Below are 21,077 nucleotides of genomic sequence, written 5' to 3'. Positions count from 1 at the left end.
ATTATATGCTTCCATCCAATAGGTCATCAAATTGACTTAGGAATTGTACAACCAGGCTAGTACCTCCCAGTCTAGCCTAATATGTCCAGAGGTTATTCCACAGTAGTATGAAAAAATCTTAGTCTTCCATAAAATTATTTAAAATAAAATGTGAACACTTAGATGTGATGTCATAAACCAAGAAAAGTAACTAAATTCAAAGCTGAAGATTTACTGCCAGCTAGAAAGATGTCTTTTGATTATTGCTTGCAGTGAGGAATGGTCCTAAACCAACTTGAATACAGAATTAGTTTCTGTGACTTTCGAACAAATTATCTATAAAATTTAAACATGATGCTGATGTGACATTATCAGGTTTATCCCCATGCGGTCATTTTTCCTGACAGCTTTATGTACTAAGTAACTCTTTTTGGGTACCAGGCAATGCAGGCAATCCAGTTTAGCACCCATAAGAAACCCCATCTCTGGATGGAATCTAAAAGATTTTTAATTTGCATGTCACTACGCAGGTGCACTCAGCCTGAAACTATGATGAAAAAACATCAGATGCAACTGAACAGTTGACTCACTTTCCATGGGTACTATGGTGATGCATTGATCATAAAAGATGTTCAAATGGGCTGCAAAGAGGCCTCGTTAAAAGTCCCAATATAGATACCAGAAATATCATATTTAAAAAACAAAAGTGCCATGATGTGGCAAGTTTCAGAGTAACAGCCGTGCTAGTCTGTATTTGCAAAAAGAAAAGGAGTACTTGTGGCACCTTAGAGACTAACCAATTTATTTGAGCATGAGCTTTCGTGAGCTATAGCTCACTTCACCGGATGCATACCGTGGAAGCTGCAGAAGACATTATATACACACAGAGATGGTCCCTTTCTCATAGCTTAATAAATATAGTTTAGTATCTGGGATCTCATCTTCCAGCTAATTCTCATGTAGTAATATAGGTGTTTTCTTTCCACAAATATGTTTTCCTTAATTTAGAAGCAAATTAATTTACAGTTCTCCCTAATATCTACTCAAGGGATTGTTTTCTTCCTAACACCTTGCCATTCAAGTACTCATATATTAGCAGATATTCTTTTGTCTATTTTAATGATTGCCAACATCTTGGGGAGATGTCTGGACACGTTACATAGACAAACCTTGATAGGCAGAGCTGCGGAGTCAATACAACACTACTATAGAATTATTTTAAAATAAATATTATAAATGCATTGGCTATATTTCAAGAACACATTTATGTAAATCATGCAACCAGATTTAGTTAATTGCCACAGTATGCCTATTAGCTTGTATATTGCACCCGAAAAGGATGTAATCTTCCACCATCCTCACTTGGAAAGATCACTGTAGAAATTTAACTGGACTGCATGCCCAGTTTATCTACTCAATCTACTTAAAAGTTAGCTAGCTGATGAAATTTGTGTTCATGATCATACAGCTAGTTTGAGAGAACCCTATTCTAACTTTAAAATGCTGCAGTAGTACAGAATATGGGAATTCTGGCATTAAAGAGCGGGTATTTAGTGTACTCATTTGCAGTGTCAACATCCAGAAAGTTCTTTTCCAGCAATTTTATTTCACAGCAGTGCTGGTCTGAGTTATACAAACAGAACAAGTTAAAGAACTGGGTATGTTTGTCAGTGCATGGATTTTCTTCTACCTTGTAAATTATTGGCATGTTTCACTGATTCCAGGTTTAAACAGCACACAATCTTTCCTTCCATCTGTAAACTTGTAAGTGACGTATCTTACCTTACACAGAAATGATGCTGAGTTTTACAAAGCCCTCATATATTGAAAAATGTAGTAAGTTGTGGTACTGTAGAAACTATTCATAGGCTTTAAAGGACTGCTTCTTACATACACTGGATCTGTACTAATTATGATGTTATGTCTGGGTTTTTTTGTGCTTTATATTCACATGTGATTTATTTGTGAAACATACAAGAAAGTTAGAAGAAAAGCAAACATTTTTTTTTGCTTTTTTCAGTTTGTTTACTTTGTGCATCTGTTTATCTGAAGTTGTTGTTATAAATCTTCTCTCACTATGATGTCCAAACAGAATTAAAATGCAGAAAGCTTAAATTCAAAATATTTTATCTTTTCTCATGTCCCCTGAGCAAGGTGGGATGGCTTGTACTGTATGTTCAACCTGGATGAATGAAGCTGTAGGAGTACTGTCTCAAAGTTCAGCAGCAGCATCTTTCTGAGCTGAGGTTTCTTTGGCCTTGTTCTCAGGAAGTGAACTTAAAATAAGTCTCTCCATGTCTGATTTTTGGTTTTGCTTTTTAGGCATTGTAACTAGTTCTCTAACTGCTTTTCAAAGTTGCTAATGTAGAAATTTCAAAAAGGACAATTTTCAAAAAGTAAAGCTGAAACTTACGTGAAAATTGTCTTAAGAGCTCCATTCAGCTTTCCATCTACACAGCCATCTAAATATTACAGTGAACCTGTGTGTATCTGACAATACTTTGTGTGTAGTCAGTTTCACGATTCTCCATTAGTCAATTACTTAGGTTCTCCCTTGCTGAAAAGACCTTTATAAATATCAAGAGGAGAGCAATTTTCAAAGTTTTTTTTTTTTTAATGTATGCTGGACATAGTATTTAAAAGAAATTTTCAGACATTGGAATTTTCTTAATTATCCAACCGGCAGTTTCTCTATCTAATTTTCCATAATCTAGGCTTGTCACAGAACACAGGATTTATAAAATTGTTGCCTTTATCAGTTAGCCCTATAGGACAAATTTTGTTCTGTTACAATGACATTGCTTGGTCATAGGGAGAGTAACTGCTCTTCCCTTATTTTAAAAGATGTCCATTATTTCTTATCCGACAGAATAAATGAACATAATGTCTCCATGTCCTATGCACAGGTCAGAGAGGGGAAAAAATAAATCATGATACTTTTTCAATCTCTGTCCACTCATTAGAACAAAACGAGATGCCATCGATAATATTCTGTACATCTTCATAATGTGATTGTCCTTCTTCTTGCTGGCTTACATCAGCAGTGAAATAGTTAAGTTTTGTCATGTAATGTATCATGTGTCAGAGTTAATATCACATTGAGATGTTCACATGTCTCAGAGATAATGGTTGTAGTCTGTCTGCAGGTACCATTTCTGTTTACACTTGGATCACATTTTAATTTCCCTTTGCATTCATAAGATCTAGAGGGTTTTTTTTTAAGTGACAACTTAGGTTCTGGAGCACAAAATGGCAGTCTCCAAAGAATAGTGCCACCTTGCCAGACCATTTTGACTCCAGGTCCAGTATGTCAAGCGAGAATGCCCCTTGTCTCATATTTCAGCAATAATCAGTCGAAGGATCAGACACGGATACCACGGTAGGTCTGTGTAAATAAACTCTGCAGGGTGGGTGTCATCCTTTTGGAAATAAGCTTCATCCCAGAGTTCACACATCTTTCCTTGAAATCAGGGTGCTCAGGAGGGTTGCGATGCAGATGTCATGGCACAACCAGGTGGTGTCAAGACACTTGCGTAACTTCTGAGCATTTGAGGGAGCTCCCTACACAATGGGGACAGCCCCTAAAAATCCTGGAGGACCATCTCCCTCTCTCTCCCACCCATTTATCCTGAAAACGCCTGTCTGGACCCCATTTCTTTGCACTCATTTTGTAACTGACTTGATGAGGTGAGGAGTGAGAGTCCAACTCTGTGCCCCCCCCCCACTTACCACCCTACTCCTCCCCAACCCAAGTGGCACCAAGGTCCAGTACCAGGCTTGTGGGGTTCCCCAGCATAGGGGGCTGGTCCCTACCCAGCAACTCTTCCCCTCACCTGCTCCCTCCTCCTCCTCCAGGGGCGTCTCTGTCTCCTAGCAACGCTCAAAATGGCTGGGCGGCGCGGCGATTTCTGGGAATTATAGTCCTGGCACCCCTGAGCTTCTCGTCCCTTACCGAGGCGAGGGACTATATTTCCCAGGAGGCATCGCGCGCCGAAGTGGGGAGCTCGTCGAGGCGGCGCCGCGGCGGGGTTCCCTGTGGAGCGAGGGGACACAGGTGGGGGAAGCGCGGAGGGCGCTGGGTATTGTAGTTCCGAACCCGGAGAGACTCTCCAGAGCCAGTGGGCGGGAAGGCAGAGCAGGACTACAAGTCCCAGGGGCACGCAGGAGGGAGCGGGCTGGACGCCGCTTGAGGGCGGGGGGTACGAAAGGGAACCTGCTGGCGGAGGCTCTGGAGGTTCCTCACTCAGGTGAGGCGGTGGCTGTGGAGAGGGGCTTGAACCCCTCCTGGGCCTGCAGGGTTTGAAACCGCCCCCCCCCGACGCCCAGACGATACTCCGTTGTTCCCCCATCTGTCCCGGGCTCTGGGGGCTCAGGCCCTGCCGGGTGCCCCAGCGTGGGGGGCGAAAGGGAGGGCTCGGGGTCCCCCGCATCCTGGGGTGTAGAAAGCGGGGGCGATGAGGGCTCGGGCCCCCCACATTCTCTGGGGTAGGAGCCAAAGGCTCTGCCTCCCTCTGCAGTTGGGGGAGAGGCCAAAGCCCCCATATTTTGTGGGGGACAAGTCGGCGAGAAGGCCGCCCCCCCGCCATCTTCCATACTTGGGGGGGCAACAAAAGGATGGGGAATGACTAATGTCCCTTTTTTACTTCGGTGGGATGAGGCGTGAGGAGGAGAAATGCCCCAGTGTCTCTTCTTGTAACCCCCCGCCCCCCCATATACTCACCTTTTTTAAGGGGGACAGATATTTGGGATTCAAATGGCTCCAGTGCCTTGTCCAGTAACCCCCTCAATACACCCACCTTTCTGAGGGTGGTAGGCTCACGTTTTTGGGTTTCATTTACTGGGCTTCAGAATGAGGAAGGCTTAAAAAGTAAACTAAGTTTGAATGTGACTTAAAATTTGGCATTAAAACAGGCACCGCAAAAATGATACATCTTAGGATCTTCTAAAAAAAACCCAAAACCTTGATTAAAAACAAATGCCTGTCTTAACACTAGTAATTAGTGAAATTCCTGCAATGGGAAGGGGAAGTTGCGCAAAGGTTTCAAAGCTGCAGACAGAAAATAGTTTGTTGTAATATATTTAGCAAGCAATGTGAACCACAGAAAAATAGGGGGTGTGGAGAATACATTCCCTGGCAAAGAAGCTACTGTACATTTTAACTTGGGGAGTGGTTGCAGCATTTTGGTATGTCAGGGGAAGCCAAGGAAATAGAAATCTCTCTTTTCTTCCCAATCCTTACAAATAAATTATATAAAATCCAGACCTCTACCAAGACAAGGAAATGCCACATTTTTAGACTGATTTGACAGTACAGAATCTCTCTCCAATGACAGAATTTTTGTAATGTATTCTTAATTTGAAAAAGTGGGGTTTTTTTCTGATCATAGTTTGGCAGTCCTGGATTTTAGGTTTTGTTTTCAGGAAGTACTTTTTAAAGTGTGTTTGCCAGTTTAATCTCTTTAATTGCACAAGATCAGGCTTAGTAAGTATCTAAAGGCATTTCTAAAGCACCTGTAACTGGAGTATGTAACTATACTTTGGCAACAAAACCCTGCCAACATTAATTTCTCTCATCAAACATTGAAGGTATCTGTAACAATTGTCATTGTAGAAGCAGTTATTGGAAACTTCTGGCTGACTGAACAATGATGGCAGTTTTGAGTCACCCAGTGGCTGCTTTACGCATGTTCGAATCATGTAACTCCCTTGCAGTAGAAACAAGGCTTAAAGTGAGTGTAACTTTGCACTCTTGTAGATGGCATGAGGGTCTGTTTCAATGCTTGCAGGAGGCCTCAAATGTACTTAGGTCAATTCGGTCGGTCCCAACTAAACTAGCACTGTCCTTATCATGGGTAAAAAGAAAAGGAGTACTTGTGGCACCTTAGAGACTAACCAATTTATTTGAGCATGAGCTTTCGTGAGCTACAGCTCACTTCATCGGATGAAGCTCACGAAAGCTCATGCTCAAATAAATTGGTTAGTTTCTAAGGTGCCACAAGTACTCCTTTTCTTTTTGCGAATACAGACTAACACGGCTGTTACTCTGAAACTTATCATGGGTATTTGTTAGGAGAGCAGGAAAAACAGGTAAGAGGATCTGGAAAAACAAGTCGTCTTTTTTTTTTTTTTTAAGCTTTCCTTTGTAAGGGATTGTGATAAGCATGGCCCAAATAATTGTCTGTCCTTCTACTGTGTAGGTGTCTTGCTACATGTATTTGAGGTATGAATGAGAACCTAGCAGTACACCATGTTAAATTCCTCCTTCCTGAATAAAAAGTGTTTGTGGAAGATCCAGTACTTCAGTATGAAACTCTGAAAAATTTGGTAAGTGAGAATTTTTTGGCCTTTGCCAAGTATGTGGTTTATGAAACTGGGATCTAATTTATTTTGCCTGTATGATATCCTGACAGTTATGAGCAACTAAAGGTCACTTCAGAACTAAAAATGCATTTGGCAGCAGAATGGAGATGATAAGATTTTGAAATTTTATCTGATAACCACAGACTGAATCCACCTGAAATGTATGCACCAAATTTTTACCACCCACTCCCTTCCTTTTTCTTTCTTGTTTTGTTTTGTTTGGCCTGTATCTGGGAAAAAAGCAAACAAACTTGTGGATACAATTCTTTCATAATACTTAGTCCTGCCGTGAGTGCAGGGGACTGGACTAGATGACCTCTTGAGGTCCCTTCCAGTCCTATGATTCTGCTAAAAATACACCTGAGCTAGTATAACTGATGACTATCCTTAAATTAAGTTTTGTTATTTTTAATAAACGTTAAATTATAGAAGCACCCCTGCATCCAGGAAAGGGATAATTTTCTGGTTGTCAGGCTACAAGAACCAAATAAATACTGCTGTGTAAAAATGTAAAGAATGTAGCTTATGCCTATTCGAGCACGTGAGATCAGAGCTGACAATAACTTAAGGTTTTAGTTTTCATTTTTAGCATTTTATGATAGGAAGTATCTAACGTTTAAGGATATGATTCTGTCATTGAGGTCATGGATTCCATGGCTTTCTGGGACCTCCGGGACTTCTTCTGGGACAGAGCCAGAGCAGCGGCCGCTGGAAGAGCTAGCCGGTGGTCAGCGCTGGGGCTACCAGAGCAGTGGCTGCCCAGTCAACCCCAGGGCCACTGAAACAGCTGACCAGCCCCTGCAACAGTTGGCCGGTGGTCAGCCCTGGGGCTGCCAAACAACTGACCAGAGGTCAGCACTGGGCCCTCCGGAGCAGCAGCCGGGGTTGGGTCAGCCCCCTGGGGGCTGGAGCAGCAGTGGTCAGCCCCTGCCATGGGAGCAGTGGGAGGGCTGGAGCAGCTGCAAAGGCCGGCAGCACTCTGTTTGCCTCCCCTCTTGTCCCCTCCCCCCCCGGGTATTTTTAGGAAAAGTCAGGGACTGGTCACAGGCTTCCATGAATTTTTGCTTATTGCCTGCGACCTGTCCCTGACTTTTCCTAAAAATACCTGTGACAGAATCTTAACCTTACTACTGTTTAATTGTAATATCTGTGTTTTCAAAATAAAGGATGTTGGCACTTACGGTATAAATACTTTTAGTCTGGGCTCCAGTTTGTGAGTCCTTTTTTTTTTTTTAAACCGAAAGTGAAAGCCCTGCCAAATGTAGTACTCACCAGAGAACTGTTTTCTTAATTTGCTTGTAATTTGTTTCATTATGCATTATATTCTGAATAAGCTATCTCCTCCTGTTATAATGTCATTCTAAAGTTAACAGTATTACATTTCTGATTGCATAGGGCAGTGTTTCCCAAACTTGGGACACCACTCGTTCGGGGAAAGCCCCTGGTGGGCCGGGCCGGTTTGTGTTACCTGCCGTGTCCGCAGGTTCGGCCGATCGTGGCTCCCAGTGGCCAAGGTTCGCTGCTCCAGGCCAATGGGGGCTGCAGGAAGCGGCAGCCGGTACTGCACTGGCCTGCAGCGGCGAACCATGGCCAGTGGGAGCTGCGATTTGGCCGAACCTGCGGACGCAGCAGGTTAAACAAACCGGCCCGGCCCGCCAGGGACTTTCCCTGAGCAAGCGGTGTCCCAAGTTTGGGAACCACTGGCATAGGGGATGCAGTAACTTTTCCCTCTAGTTAAAGTGCTGGCCATGGTGTTAGTAATAAGCCCATTAGTATTTGATAGCTAAAGGCCCATGTAAAATTAATTACATGGTCTTGATTTATTTTCTTGTGGATGGATGTCCGCGGCACAAACTACCATCAAAGTCAGTGCCCTATTTGGCTGTCTTGCACTTTGATTATCATGGAGAATGAACTACTAGAAGCTGTCTTTGCACAAGGTACCTAAACACTTGCAGCAAAGCTTAAGAACTTTCATATGTTTCACCTGATTTATTAATAACAAATTTGAGTTTCTAATTCTGTCTGACTCCTTTCATGAGCGTTATTTTTCATTTAAACAAAATATATGATGTTACCAGCATCGCTTCACTGAATGTCCTATGCCTAATCCGATCAAGTATTCTTAATATATATACAAGTTTCCACTCTTCTGCATTTATTTGCTAATAGATATTTCTATGAGCAAATATTGGTTCAAATAAAATATAAAAGATGCCTTTATAGTTTGAGAGGGAGAAAGATCAATTCACTGGAAAGATTCAAAGGCATTTTTATCCAATGTCCTATTTCTGCTGGAACAGCTGCAGGGGAGATGTTCTAGTTCAGTACAATCGTTAGCAGCTGTGAACAAGTAGCTGTCCATAAATGTAATTGTCTCATTGTTGATTAGTACTCTAATATATTTCCATCCCTGAAATACAAGAGGTGTGTGGAGCCTATACCATAAACTTGTGTCCAACAAGAATAAGTACCAGTCATTCTGAAAGCATCTAGTTACTGATGTTTTCTTGTGCGGAAGATATTACATTTTTCTTTCCTGAAAGATAAATATATTTAGATGACAGGAAAATACTTATTTAAATAGTTTTCTCCTCTCTCTTCGATATTTAACTTTAGTATACTAATGAAGCAGGTATTGACAGACATTTGTGTGTAGAGTCCAAAATGATGAAAAATTGATCAGCATCTGGCTATAACAGCTGAGGACATTTTCTCAATGGAAGTCATATATAATCAAAGAGGCAATATTTACCTTTTTGAGGAGCATGAGGTATAGAAGATAAGACAAATTCTGTCTCTGAGAGTTGGATGTATTAATGAAACTCAAAAAATATTAAAGCTATACACACCGTCAACAAAAGCTTTTTAAAGATATGGAATTGATTGCAGTGTTGAACTGCCTTGAAAAGTATCAAGAGTAGTGTTGTCTCCCTGTGCCTGTTTATAGCAGCTGAAAATGTGGCCTAAAGTGCTTGTGTCCCTTGTATGTAGCTCTATAAGTACTCCATGTGATGAATATATTTTTGAGTCAAGTGTTTAAAAATGAGAAACGGGTCTACTACCACCAGAAAATTCTAGTCAACATGCTTCCTTAAAGGCCACAAGGAATCTGGATTTGATTTTGGTAATGATCTGGGCAATAGACCAAACAATTTTTTTTTATGTTATGACATTTTTGGATCTTGTTTGTCAATTGCTCTGTGAGTTACGAGCAAAGGTTTTAAAACTTTTTGTTTACTATAAAAACATGGAAAACATAGGCTATTTTAAACTGGAATATTTTCCACAAGGTAGGTCATTTTGAAATGTTCACCCTTGTCTTGTGATTAAAACCAGTGTAATCTATATTATTGCATTTTCTTACTAGAGGGGAATTTTGTCACTCAGACATGACCACTGGATGCATTTCATCTATAGTATTAGTGTACTTTATTTTGTTTTTTCACCGGTACGATTGAATTTCTAGACTCTTGTCACAGTAAGAGGACATTAAACTAAATCCTATGGAGTCTTATTAAAAGGTTTTATACTTGAAACAAAGCTGCATCTACATACTCAAAGTAGAATTATTCTTAGCATTTATATAACCATTTTACATTTTGATAATCCCAAACAAAGATTAATATTCAGAACACCCTTATGAGGGTAGGTAAGTGTGATCTCTATTTACAAATGTGTAAATTGGGGAGGGAAAGGAATTGAGTGTCTTGCCCAAAGCTGTACAAGAAATAAGTGGCAGAGGCAATATTATCATTCAGGATTTGTTGGCACCTGTTTCTATGCTCTAATCTCTAGACAAGCTGTCTCCTTAAGTAATCTCAGAAGAATGTTGATAATTGAGGTTTTGATTAAAACTAGCGATTGAGGTTTCAAATATGCTGTTGAATAATATACCTTGTTTTCACAAGTGGTTTAGGGACCTATTTGTGAATTACAAATTTGTTTCCATCCTGCCCTAAAGATGTCCAATTTTATAATCTCCAAATCTGAATCTTTTCCAGTCCTTTCAGATGCACTTTTTCTTCTGAAGTATCTCCCTTCAATAGCCCATTGTGTAGTTTGAGGTGACCCAAAGATCTCCCTTCCAAATGCAGTGCATTCAGTATGCTCTTTATAACATAGGAGCAAGATATGTGTGATTATCATTCCCGAGGTTCATTAATTCTCTATTATAAATGTCTCATTTTGGAGAACCATTTTGTTCATGGGGGATATATACACTTTGTCTCCAAATACTGTAATCTGCATCAGTAATAGCAAATCTAATCAAGAGCTCAATCTTTTCCTGGAGTCTTCAATTATCAGTGTCAGATAGTGCCAAGTACATAATGAACTTGAACTGACTGCTTCTCATTTGGCAGTGGTGTCACTTTATTCATGTGTGTAAATTTAAATTTGAACTAATGGAATTGGTGAGGTTGTTGAATTGACGCCACTAGCCATCACCTTCAGCCCCCAACTAAAACCTCTCCAATGCATCATCAAGGATCTACAACCTGTCCTGAAGGATGACCCATCACTCTCACAGATCTTGGGAGACAGGCCAGTCCTTGCTTACAGAAAGCCCCCCAACCTGAAGCAAATACTCACCAGCAACCACACACCACACAACAGAACCACTAACCCAGGAACCTATCCTTGCAACAAAGCCCGTTGCCAACTGTGTCCACATATCTATTCAGGGAACACCATCATAGGGCCTAATCACATCAGCCCACAATATCAGAGGCTCGTTCACCTGCACATCTACCAATGTGATATATGCCATCATGTGCCAGCAATGCCCCTCTGCCATGTACGTTGGTCAAACTGGACAGTCTCTTCATAAAAGAATAAATGGACACAAATCAGACGTCAAGAATTAGAACATTCAAAAACCAGTTGGAGAGCACTTCAATCTCTCTGGTCACTCGATTACAGACCTAAAAGTTGCAATACTTCAACAAAAAAACTTCAAAAGCAGACTCCAACGAGAGACTGGTGAATTGGAATTAATTTGCAAACTGGATACAATTAACTTAGGCTTGAATAGAGACTGGGAGTGAATGGGTCATTACACAAAGTAAAACTATTTCCCCATGTTTATCACCCCCCTGCTCCCCCCCCCAATCCCCACAGTTCCTCAGACGTTCTTGTCAACTGCTGGAAATGACCCACCTTGATTATCACTACAAAAGGTTCCCCCCGCCCCACTCTCCTGCTGGTAATAACTCACCTTAAGTGATCACTCTGGTTACAGTGTGTATGGTAACACCCATTGTTTCATGTTCTCTGTGTATATAAATCTCCCCACTGTATTTTCCACTGAATGCATCCGATGAAGTGAGCTGTAGCTCACGAAAGCTTATGCTCAAATAAATTTGTTAGTCTCTAAGGTGCCACAAGTACTCCTTTTTTTTTTCACTGGAGACTTGACATTCTTTGATGTCCAAGGTACGAGGTATCATGCAGTGTAGTCTTTTCTCCATTTGCTCTGCTTGTGTGCTTAAATTATCCCTGGCTGGAGGGACCTCTTCTAGGAGGAAGAGAGAAGCGTGATCTCCATAGCCCATTCAAGTCCTCAGTCTCTAGGCTTGAAAGAGCTGTGAAGGGGGCTAATTATAGTAGTGGTCACGGTGAGGGGTGGACCCTTTTCCAGCCAAGACCACCAAACCTATTGGTCCAATTTTTGGAGTTAGGGACAAGAAGTATGTCTGACTAGTTTATCTGTTGGTTTTAACAGAAAGACTTACGAAAGTTAAGATTTAAGGATGTTTTCTCTTAATACAGAAGTCAAATTTGTCTAACATGGTCTATGTGGGTTCCTTTACCTTTTTTTTTTTTTTTTTTTTATATAATTGGTCAACGTTGCATTACCGTGACTCTCAGTAGTTTGGTAATATCATAAATTATTTTAAAATTCACCCACAGGATCCTTTTTATGCCACAGCACTTCAATAACTACTTTCGGTTTATTAAATGATACTGAAGGCTCATCTGGAGCTCTCAGCCTGCAGTCCCCCATTTCTAACTTTTTCTTCTTATTAAACTTCAATCAGGAGGTCTTTCATGTTTCCTCTGAAATACTTTCCCTGCAGGTAAGTAAGGTTTGAAAGTTTTTTTGTTTTTTGTTCCATAGTATTTCAGAGGAAAATGGGTCTGGCTACCACACACTTTATTGCTTGTATCAGAGTAACAGCCGTGTTAGTCTGTATTCGCAAAAAGAAAAGGAGGACTTGTGGCACCTTAGAGACTAACCAATTTATTAGAGCATGAGCTTTCGTGAGCTACAGCTTGTAGTGTGTTTCGATAACATGGTGATAACACAGCAAGTGTTTGAACAGCACAGTCAGATCAAGGAGTTGAGGTTACGTTTTTGGTTAGCTAAACTTTATTAGGACTGGGAGAAGGGGATTGACTTCCATTGGGGTCTTTTTGGGCCTGGCTGGAAAAAGTGGGGAAGAGAAGACACATATATGTAACAATAGTTTGAAAAACTACATTCTGCTTTATATGGAGATAGTTTCAAAATAATCTAATTTTAAATTATTGCAGCCAGAAATCCTGACTAGCTAAACTTCTGTTTGAATTCAGTAATGTTGCATCTTAACTTGCAAACTTTATTAAGACTTCAGGTCTCTGTTCTGGGGAGAATAACTATGGCATTAACTTTCTGAAGAGCTGTTACTCTGTATCCTGATACCAATCCTTTTGCAGTTCAGTGCTGCAGCCAGAGGAGTCGGTTTTTGTTGTGGGCAGGTTTATCAGTGATGGTGCCAGGCAGTAACTGTTCGTATTACAATCCCATTGATTTTTAGATCATGGGTGTGGAATAGTCTCTGCATAGCACTGTTTGGAACAGACTGATAAGGCTCCTTGTTTCCTAGCAACCACACAGTCTGCCATAACCAGAAACCTGCCCCTCTGCAGCTGAAGTGAAAATTCTGAGTGTCTCAAATTTGTACCTTTAAACAAGGTAAGTCTTTCTCCTGTGAGATGCTGAATGTAAAAGCCTTTGTGTTCAGTTAAAATTAACATTTCAGCAGAAGTTTGTTTTGGATGCAGACAGAGAGAGAGAGAGAGATTCTACCTTCTTTGTCCTTAATATAGTGTTCCATTCTCTCTCTTTTTATTTAGACATTTCTCATTCCTGGGCATGGCAATGTCATATGTCCTTCTCCTAACTAGACTCATAGCTGAAGTTACAAGCAAATCCACTGAAAGTTTGGTATGTATTATATGTCATAGCTCTGCATGAAGTTTCATTCTGCTATGAATGAAATGGAGTTAAAATTGCCTGTTTATATGCTAAATTCTCTTAGGAAGGAAGTGGGGGTTTTCCCCCTTAAAATGCTGTTTATAGAAGATTTTCTGATCACAGGAAAAGCAGCACACCCAGAACTTGCCTGTAAACACTAATATCAGCTTTTCCTTTCTCCAAGCAGCGTTTGCTGCCAATGATCAATGTGATAGGTAGACGGAGCAAATCATTCCCAACAGGAATGAAGATCTAGCGCTCAGTATTGCAGTATTGATTGGATACTCTGTCTAGACAATTTGGCAACTAGTGAGGGGAACTTGCTCTGAAGACTGCCTGTCAAAGCTTTGCCCCCCCCACCCTGACACAAACCCACTGGCTAGAAGACATGCAGCTGATCACACTCTGAAAAACATAGATAATCATGATTTGAAAAGCTTTTAATCTTTCTAGCTGCTTGGCACTACAAAAGTAGCCCAAAATATGGAAACCTAAAATCAGCTTTAAAAAGCTGCCCGAGCTTACAGGAAACTGCTGCTGCCTATTGCACAGTGAATCAGCAGAAATTTATAACCTGTCTCCAGGACAGTTTGACCTACAAGCCTTTGTATGTACCAAGCTGCCTATTTTCTCATTGACTGTGAGCCTTTCTGGTTCTTTCCTGTTCCCTGACTTCCCCTCCCACACTCCACTAACTTGAAGTCTGCCGCAGTCATTACAAGTGTGATTATCTCAACCAGGTCAGGGATGAATCATACACTCTTCCTGATATCCTTGAACCTCATCACTTGCTTGATTAATTGATGACTACATGTAATAACAAATACTATGCTGGGTTGGCTTAGACTGACTTTGACCCTTTAGTCATATGCTTGGATACTAGCCTGATCTTGTGCTACTTTTCACCAAGCTCAGTGCATCTGAGAGTTTTGAGACTTGAACAGCTTGGTATTTTTGAGAAAAAAATCAGATTTAATACAGCTGCAAAGTTCCTGGCTCCCAGCTCTGTGCTCAGTCCACTAGCCCATATTGTTTCAGAACATTTTTTTTTAGCCCTATGAGGAAGAAATTGTGTAGCTTAAATGACACTCTCCTGCATTGCAACATGAATATCCAGAGAAAGAATGGCTTTTCTATAAGGGAGGAGTTATGATACTACTATCTGTCTTGCAAAACCACACATTTTTATTTTTAAAATTTGGCATCTGGTATTTGGCTTGTTTACATGAATATGAAGTGCGCTAAGGAGTGCTTTCACTTTATAGTACTGACATCCTAACATTGAGAGAGTTTATTTTTTTATAACGGAGTTCTCCTGTCACTGCATATAAACATCAAAAAGAGAGCAGTTTTAGTCAGTGCGCTGTTTCACATGAGATTAGCTTTTACCATGATTCTGACATGCATTATGTTTTTCACCTACAATATTAACGCAAAGCTCCCTTTTCTAAAGGTGCTCTATGAAATTAGAAAACTCCAATGCAAATGTGAAGTTTAATAAAAAATCAGCCTTATCCTCACTTTGGAGTATGGGGGAGGAATGAGGACCCTCCGATCTGTGCACAGAGGAGACCTAGCTTAGCTGCCTCTGCAGCAGTCCCCCTAGATCCCACAGAGTGCTCTCTCTGCTAGTCTAAGATCTGTACAAGCGAAAGCAATGAGGACTAAGTGAGATAAGGTAGACATGCATCGTCCCGCACATTTACTATGGAGCCCCCTTTCTGGTGAGGATTCTCTTTCGCAGAGGGTTTCTGGGACAGCTGTGTCCCAGGGGAGTCCCTGGGGCCACCAGGAGTCAGAGCTGCTCTGAAGCACAGACCCTCACCATGGATGATCCTGGCCTCCTGCCCCCCTGGAATCTGCAGCTTTTTGAGTGGTCCTATGGCCTGTTCTGTAAGGGGCAAAGACAATGATTAGGGAAAATCTGTTACGGCAACCACGCTGAAATTGCCTTCTCCAGGGTTTTACCTCAGGAGAGTGAGATTCAGTCCAAGGAGATGAACTGTACATTGTTCTAGAAAAGTTGGCAAGTGCTTTTACAAAGTGGTTCTATGAGGTCCCATCCAAAATCAACACGGACATGTACCTTCTTTTACATTTGTTCGCAAAGCCCTAATTTGGGCAGTTGCTGACTGGTCAAAATGATCTCATTGATGTAATCCAACCTGTTCTGTATCCTCTACTGCTGATTATTAAAAATTGACAATGAAGTGTTCATTGATACTGTAATTTGTTCCTTTTTCATTAGTATGTATTGGGTAAGATTGAGCTGTGTTTTTAATAAAGCCAAGAGCTGTGGGAAATGTGCTGTAATGTTTTCTTTTTAGGTTTCACAGCCAGAATGCTGTATGGATGTATTGGATGCTAACAGCACCTGTCCAGTCACTAACCAGTGCAGTCCAGGTAGTGTCTTTGTCCAAGAGAAATTTCCCAGAGCATTTTTTGGTAGCCAGTGGCAAATCACAGAAGCTAATTAATTAGGGACGGAAAGAAAACTTACTGTACACATGCATCTTGAGGAATGTTCTCTGTATGAACACGTGTAACTCTCATGGAAACTGTATGCTCACATGGGGAGGATAGTAGCCTGGCATTGCTGAACTTGTTTTTCAGTTTTCACATAGCATAAAGTGGTATGATGCTAGGTGTACTATAAATTAATATTTACAAACACATGTGATGCAAAAATACAGTAATATACAGCTAAGGGGGAAGGAAGAAAGACTTAAGCCTTGGCTAATATGATGCAAATGTACTATCTCTTATTGCCAGGAAATGATGTGGGTTCCCTTTTGTGCCACTTAAAGCAGACTTTCAGAGAAATATTAGTTGATTTCCTACCTCCTTTTATCATTCTCCAACAATGCCAGGAGAAAAGATGATCTAACGTTTGTAAAAACCCACCTTTGTTTAAGGTGAAGTGGAAAGCTTTAAAAAAATAACCAAACTCTTCTAGATTCAAGATCAGTAAGAGAACATATAGGCTTCAATATTACTGATTCTCTGAAGAACTAAAGAATTGAAAATCACATTTTTTCTTTCTTATGACTAAAACCGTGGGTTCTGTCTTTTCTTCACATTAGATATTAAAAGGTATCTTAAGGTTCGTTATTTTTCTAAGCTAAATGTTTTGCTGCTCAGTTACTTAAACATTACATGATTATTACATTCATTTCTGTTCTTAAATGATCTGAGATGTGGCACAAACTGTTGTCCATAAGTCTTATAGATTCATATCTTTTTGCATCATGCTATAAAATGTTAAACTATCTGAATATTTGGTGTCAGATAAAGTACTTCGTTGCTTTCTTCTTCTTTACTATAGAAATGCTTTGCCCTTACAGTGGGTATGTTTTGTGTTTAAAATAACTGTCAGGTGTAATTTATTACTAAGGGCATCAAATGTGCAGCTTCCCTCGGAGGAAAACCTACCAGCAGAGCTGTTTTCCAATCAGTGCTCTACTAATAGTGTGCTTTATGGAATAATTGATCCCAGTTTGGCCAAAGGCTGTGGAGGACTGGATTTTAGCCTACATAGTGAGTTTTCGCTTTAGTATCTAGACTGTAGCATGATCTAGCAGGAATATCCTTCTAATAATCAGGCTCCTAAGTCATAAGACACACAGAATGAAGCCACTACTGCTTTATTCTATTAAATAAAATTGGTGTTGAAGACGTGCCTTAACTTTTTTTCCTATCTTATCAAAGATAGAAACTTGTGCATTTAAACATAAAATGAGAGACAGAAGACATCAGTCAAGACACAAGTTTTAATCAGTTTTCAACCCTGTGGTAGGATGGCTGATATAAAAGACCCCACTTACCTGTCATGGAATAGTTTAAACAGAATTGAGTCCTTCTAAATTGATGCAAACTGTACAATACCAAAGAAGTTTGGGCAATAGAAAAATACTGTATTATGGGCCACCTTCATATTGTTCGTTACTAGCCATCAAGTGACTGACTGGGTTGAGTCCAATATATCCTGATTCAGGAGCTCCTTTACTGGTTCTTAGCATCTTTATGCCTCTCTCTCTACCTTAACTTGTGATATCATACACAGACATAGTCTTAAATCTTACTTTAGCAGCATGGGGACCCGGAGGGTGCAGGAAAAATATAAGCAGGGAGGTTCCTTCTTTTCTGGTAGTTTTTAAGGGATGGCATGGGGGGATTGGTACAATTTTCCTATTTTTCATAATTTAAAAAACTAAATGGTGAATGGAGCTACATGAAAATAACCTCCTAGCATGTGCTTGCTTATAACTGATTTCTCCTTAATGTCCTTTATATGTGGGATAACACCTTGTTTCCTTGTTGCAGCAGGCACATTAGAAATTAAAGCTCTTTTTTTTTTGGTGTAGTATGATAGTAAGCAAGAGACATTCCATGCAGGAAGCCTGTGTTCTCAGATGCTTGATTCTGGAGACTAGAAGGATGTTCCTGACATTTCTCATGCCATTTCAAGCTCAGTGTACATTTTGTTCTTGTGCAGGTTGTTACAGAGAGTGGAATGAGGATGGGAGTAGCAGTTGCATTAAATGCAAGAATGAAACCACTCCTGTTGTGTCAACTTACAATCTGACCGATTGTAGAAATAGTAAGTCATCTGCCATCCTCTGGTCCTGAATTTTTTATTTATTTATTTATTTTATTTTTGTACACATTCAGCTCAACCAAGACTGTCCCGTAAGAGATTCTGATGATTTCCATTCCTAATTTTTCTTCTCTGAAATCTCCATCATTCTCAGAGGCCCTGCTGTACCTGAATAGCTTTGGGTGACAAACCCTTCGAAACCCATCAGAACTTTCCTGAAATCAACCAGCAAAGACTGCTGTAGAGCAGTGTGAGGCACAGCATCCCGTAATCTTTAATCTTTTGTCTCCTAAATCTCCTTTAGACACTGTTTGTTTACACAGTAGAATATCTGATCTTTACAACCAAATGCAATGTCCAAACTATATCTTTCTGTGGCTTTTAAGAACTCTCAGTATCTGTAACATGCACAATTTAAACAAATACCAAAATATTTAAAAAAAACAAAAACAAATTTGCATTAGACAAATAATTAACATTGAATTTCTTGAATGATTTATTCACTATTTTCAGAAACAGGCATTTGCCGTAGGCACATACTGAGGACTCCTTCAGACCTCAAATAGCCCTTTTATTCAGGAAGCTGGACTGCACTATCCCATATGTAAGAGGCCCCATTTCTCATTTTTGTTCTCCATGAGCAGTCCATTCCATTTAATTAATAAATTGTTTAGCAAAATTAGCAGAAGAGCTTGAGATGCTTCCTGTAAGGGCAATGCAGTAATAAACACTTTTGCCAGAAGAGGGTGATCACACTCCTCTTCTTTATCTCTCCTGGGAAGTGGTAGAGGGGCTGTTATCGCATGAGAGAAACCAGGCATCAAATATGATATGATGGCTTATGTCACTCAAAACCTTTACTAAATCTGCTCTGAATTTAACGCTTCATAAAAATGCATTTTTCCCCATGTAGCTGGTACCAGAGGAATGAATTTGCAAATGAATATAAGTACCGTAACCCCCTTTCTACAGAATATAGGTAAGTAAATGGAATTGTCTTGTATTGGGGGGTAGCCACTCTAAAGCTTTTCCTGTTGTCACCTGTACCTGCTTGACAGCATAGCGTTGGATACAATCTCAGTAAGATGTTTTCTCCCATATTTTTAAGCATAGTAGCCATTTTAGAGTGTTTAATTATTCCAGACTGTAGGAGGTTTTATTCTTTTTTTTTTAAAAAGCCAGATTTTGAGATAACCACTTCTTTTGCAGGATGGTGTTTGGTCATGAAGCAGTTTGCTCAGAGAGAAACAGTTATGCCAGTTACTTGCCAGCTGATTTTTAAACCTGATGCTGCAACAAGTGTTGTGGGATCTTTTTGGTATGCCAGTTGTCAATTCTAATTAGATCTGATACCTGATGAGTTTGACTGGCTCTTCTAGGGCTTGAAACTTTTTGTTTCTGGAGCTGGTTGTAAACTGCACCAGTCACTTCAACTTGACTCCTTACATGTATTGTTTCACTTGTACTGCAAGCAAATATGAATTGAAAATAATTAGATTGCTGAAGTATGGACCACTACTGGAGGTAGGATCCCAGACAAGGTGACTCGGTGAACAGTATCTAGTATAACTACTTAATGTGAAAAGAACAGGAGTACTTGTGGCACCTTAGAGACTAACAAATTTATTTGAGCATAAGCTTTCATGGGCTACAGCCCACTTCATCAGATGCATAGAATGGAACATCTAGTAAGAAGATGTATATATCCATACATACACACAGATACAGAGAACATGAAAAGGTGGCGTAAGAAGCTAATTAATTAAGATGAGCTATTATCAGCAGGGGAAAAAAACTTTCGTAGTGATAATCAAGATGGCCCATTTAGACAGTTGACAAGAAGGTGTGAGGATACTTAACATGGGGAAATAGATTCAATATGTGTAATGACCCAGCCAGTCCCAGTCTTTATTCAAACCCAAGTTAATGGCATCTAGTTTGCATATTAATTCAAGCTCAGCAGTTTCTCGTTGGAGTCTGTTTCTGAAGCTTTTCTGTTGCAAAATTGCCACCTTTAAGTCTGTTACTGAGTGGCCAGAGAAGTTGAAGTGTTCTCCTACCAGTTTTTGAATGTTATGATTCCTGATGTCTGATTTGTGTCCATTTATTCTTTTGCGTAGAGACTGTCCAGTTTGGCCAATGTACATGGCAGAGGGGCATTGCTGGCACATGATGGCATATAATGTGAATGCTCTTGAAGTGAGAGGGTAAATAGTATAGTCATAAACAAGATTCATGTACAGTTGGACGCTATAAAAGCGCCTCTGAGACAGCTCTGCCAGTGCACGTAAATCTTGACCTGCAGCACCACTTGCTATTGTATCCCTGTACTTCTCTGGCAGAACCCTCCAGAGAGGCCCAGTTGTGTTATCTTATGACCTGCACAGAAGGGGAGTGGGGGCTCTTGGATGTGAGTAAGCTGAAACAGGTATTGATAGGAGCCTCATGATTCCTGGTTTCTCAATCAAGTTCTAGTTTATGATGAGTATAAAACAAATGCTGCTTATTTCCTTTTGTACTACATGTGATGTAACAGAGGTAAATCGCCTTTGCAACCGGCCCCGTGAAACTTGTACCCACATGGTAAAGAAGAGGAGCTATTCTGCCCAGGGAAACTGAGGACTAATATATAGCTTTAAAAAAAAAAAAAGGAATTGCAAGATCTAGGGAATAGCTTTGGGAACTTAAGACAACCTATGTAGTGTTATACTAAAAATTTCACTATGCCAAGTGTTCAAAATCTCATTAAACATCTTTTGTCCCTGATCCTGAATGAAGCAAATTAAAAACAGAATGAAGCCAGAATTTAAACTGAGGTAAAGTCTTTGTATTCCATTTACTGTAAATACCAGAGATGTGGTGTATCTGCTCGTTCTCTGTCCTGAACAGAAGAATTTCAGC

General features: G+C 40.3%; 1 protein-coding gene across 5 annotated transcripts in view; it reads left to right on the top strand.

The window, feature by feature from the left end:
- The first annotated feature begins 4,138 nt into the window (after positions 1-4,138).
- Positions 4,139-21,077, top strand: part of LOC311532879 (uncharacterized protein C1orf159-like) — a 60,315-nt gene continuing 43,376 nt past the window's right edge. The window contains exons 1-6 of one of the 5 annotated variants that reach the window (XM_084651804.1): positions 4,139-4,226; positions 6,177-6,303; positions 13,140-13,297; positions 13,459-13,549; positions 18,075-18,179; positions 19,090-19,155. Coding sequence is in view for 1 of the 5 variants with exons in the window: in XM_084651807.1 (XP_084507933.1) it covers positions 13,478-13,549; positions 15,907-15,982; positions 18,075-18,179; positions 19,090-19,155 (319 nt within the window). In the remaining 4 variants the exon portion in view is untranslated. Of the gene's footprint in view, positions 4,227-6,176; positions 6,304-13,139; positions 13,298-13,458; positions 13,550-15,906; positions 15,983-16,973; positions 17,117-18,074; positions 18,180-19,089; positions 19,156-21,077 lie in introns of those variants that run through there. The other 4 variants (XM_084651807.1, XM_084651803.1, XM_084651806.1 and 1 more) reach the window with 4 other exon arrangements.

Source organism: Lepidochelys olivacea, assembly GCF_965140295.1.
Source record: "Lepidochelys olivacea isolate rLepOli2 genome assembly, chromosome: 18".
In the NCBI taxonomy this organism is placed as follows: domain Eukaryota; kingdom Metazoa; phylum Chordata; order Testudines; family Cheloniidae; genus Lepidochelys; species Lepidochelys olivacea.
The sequence above is the reverse complement of the archived record's forward strand: the minus strand, read 5'-3'. Positions and strand labels throughout refer to the sequence as shown.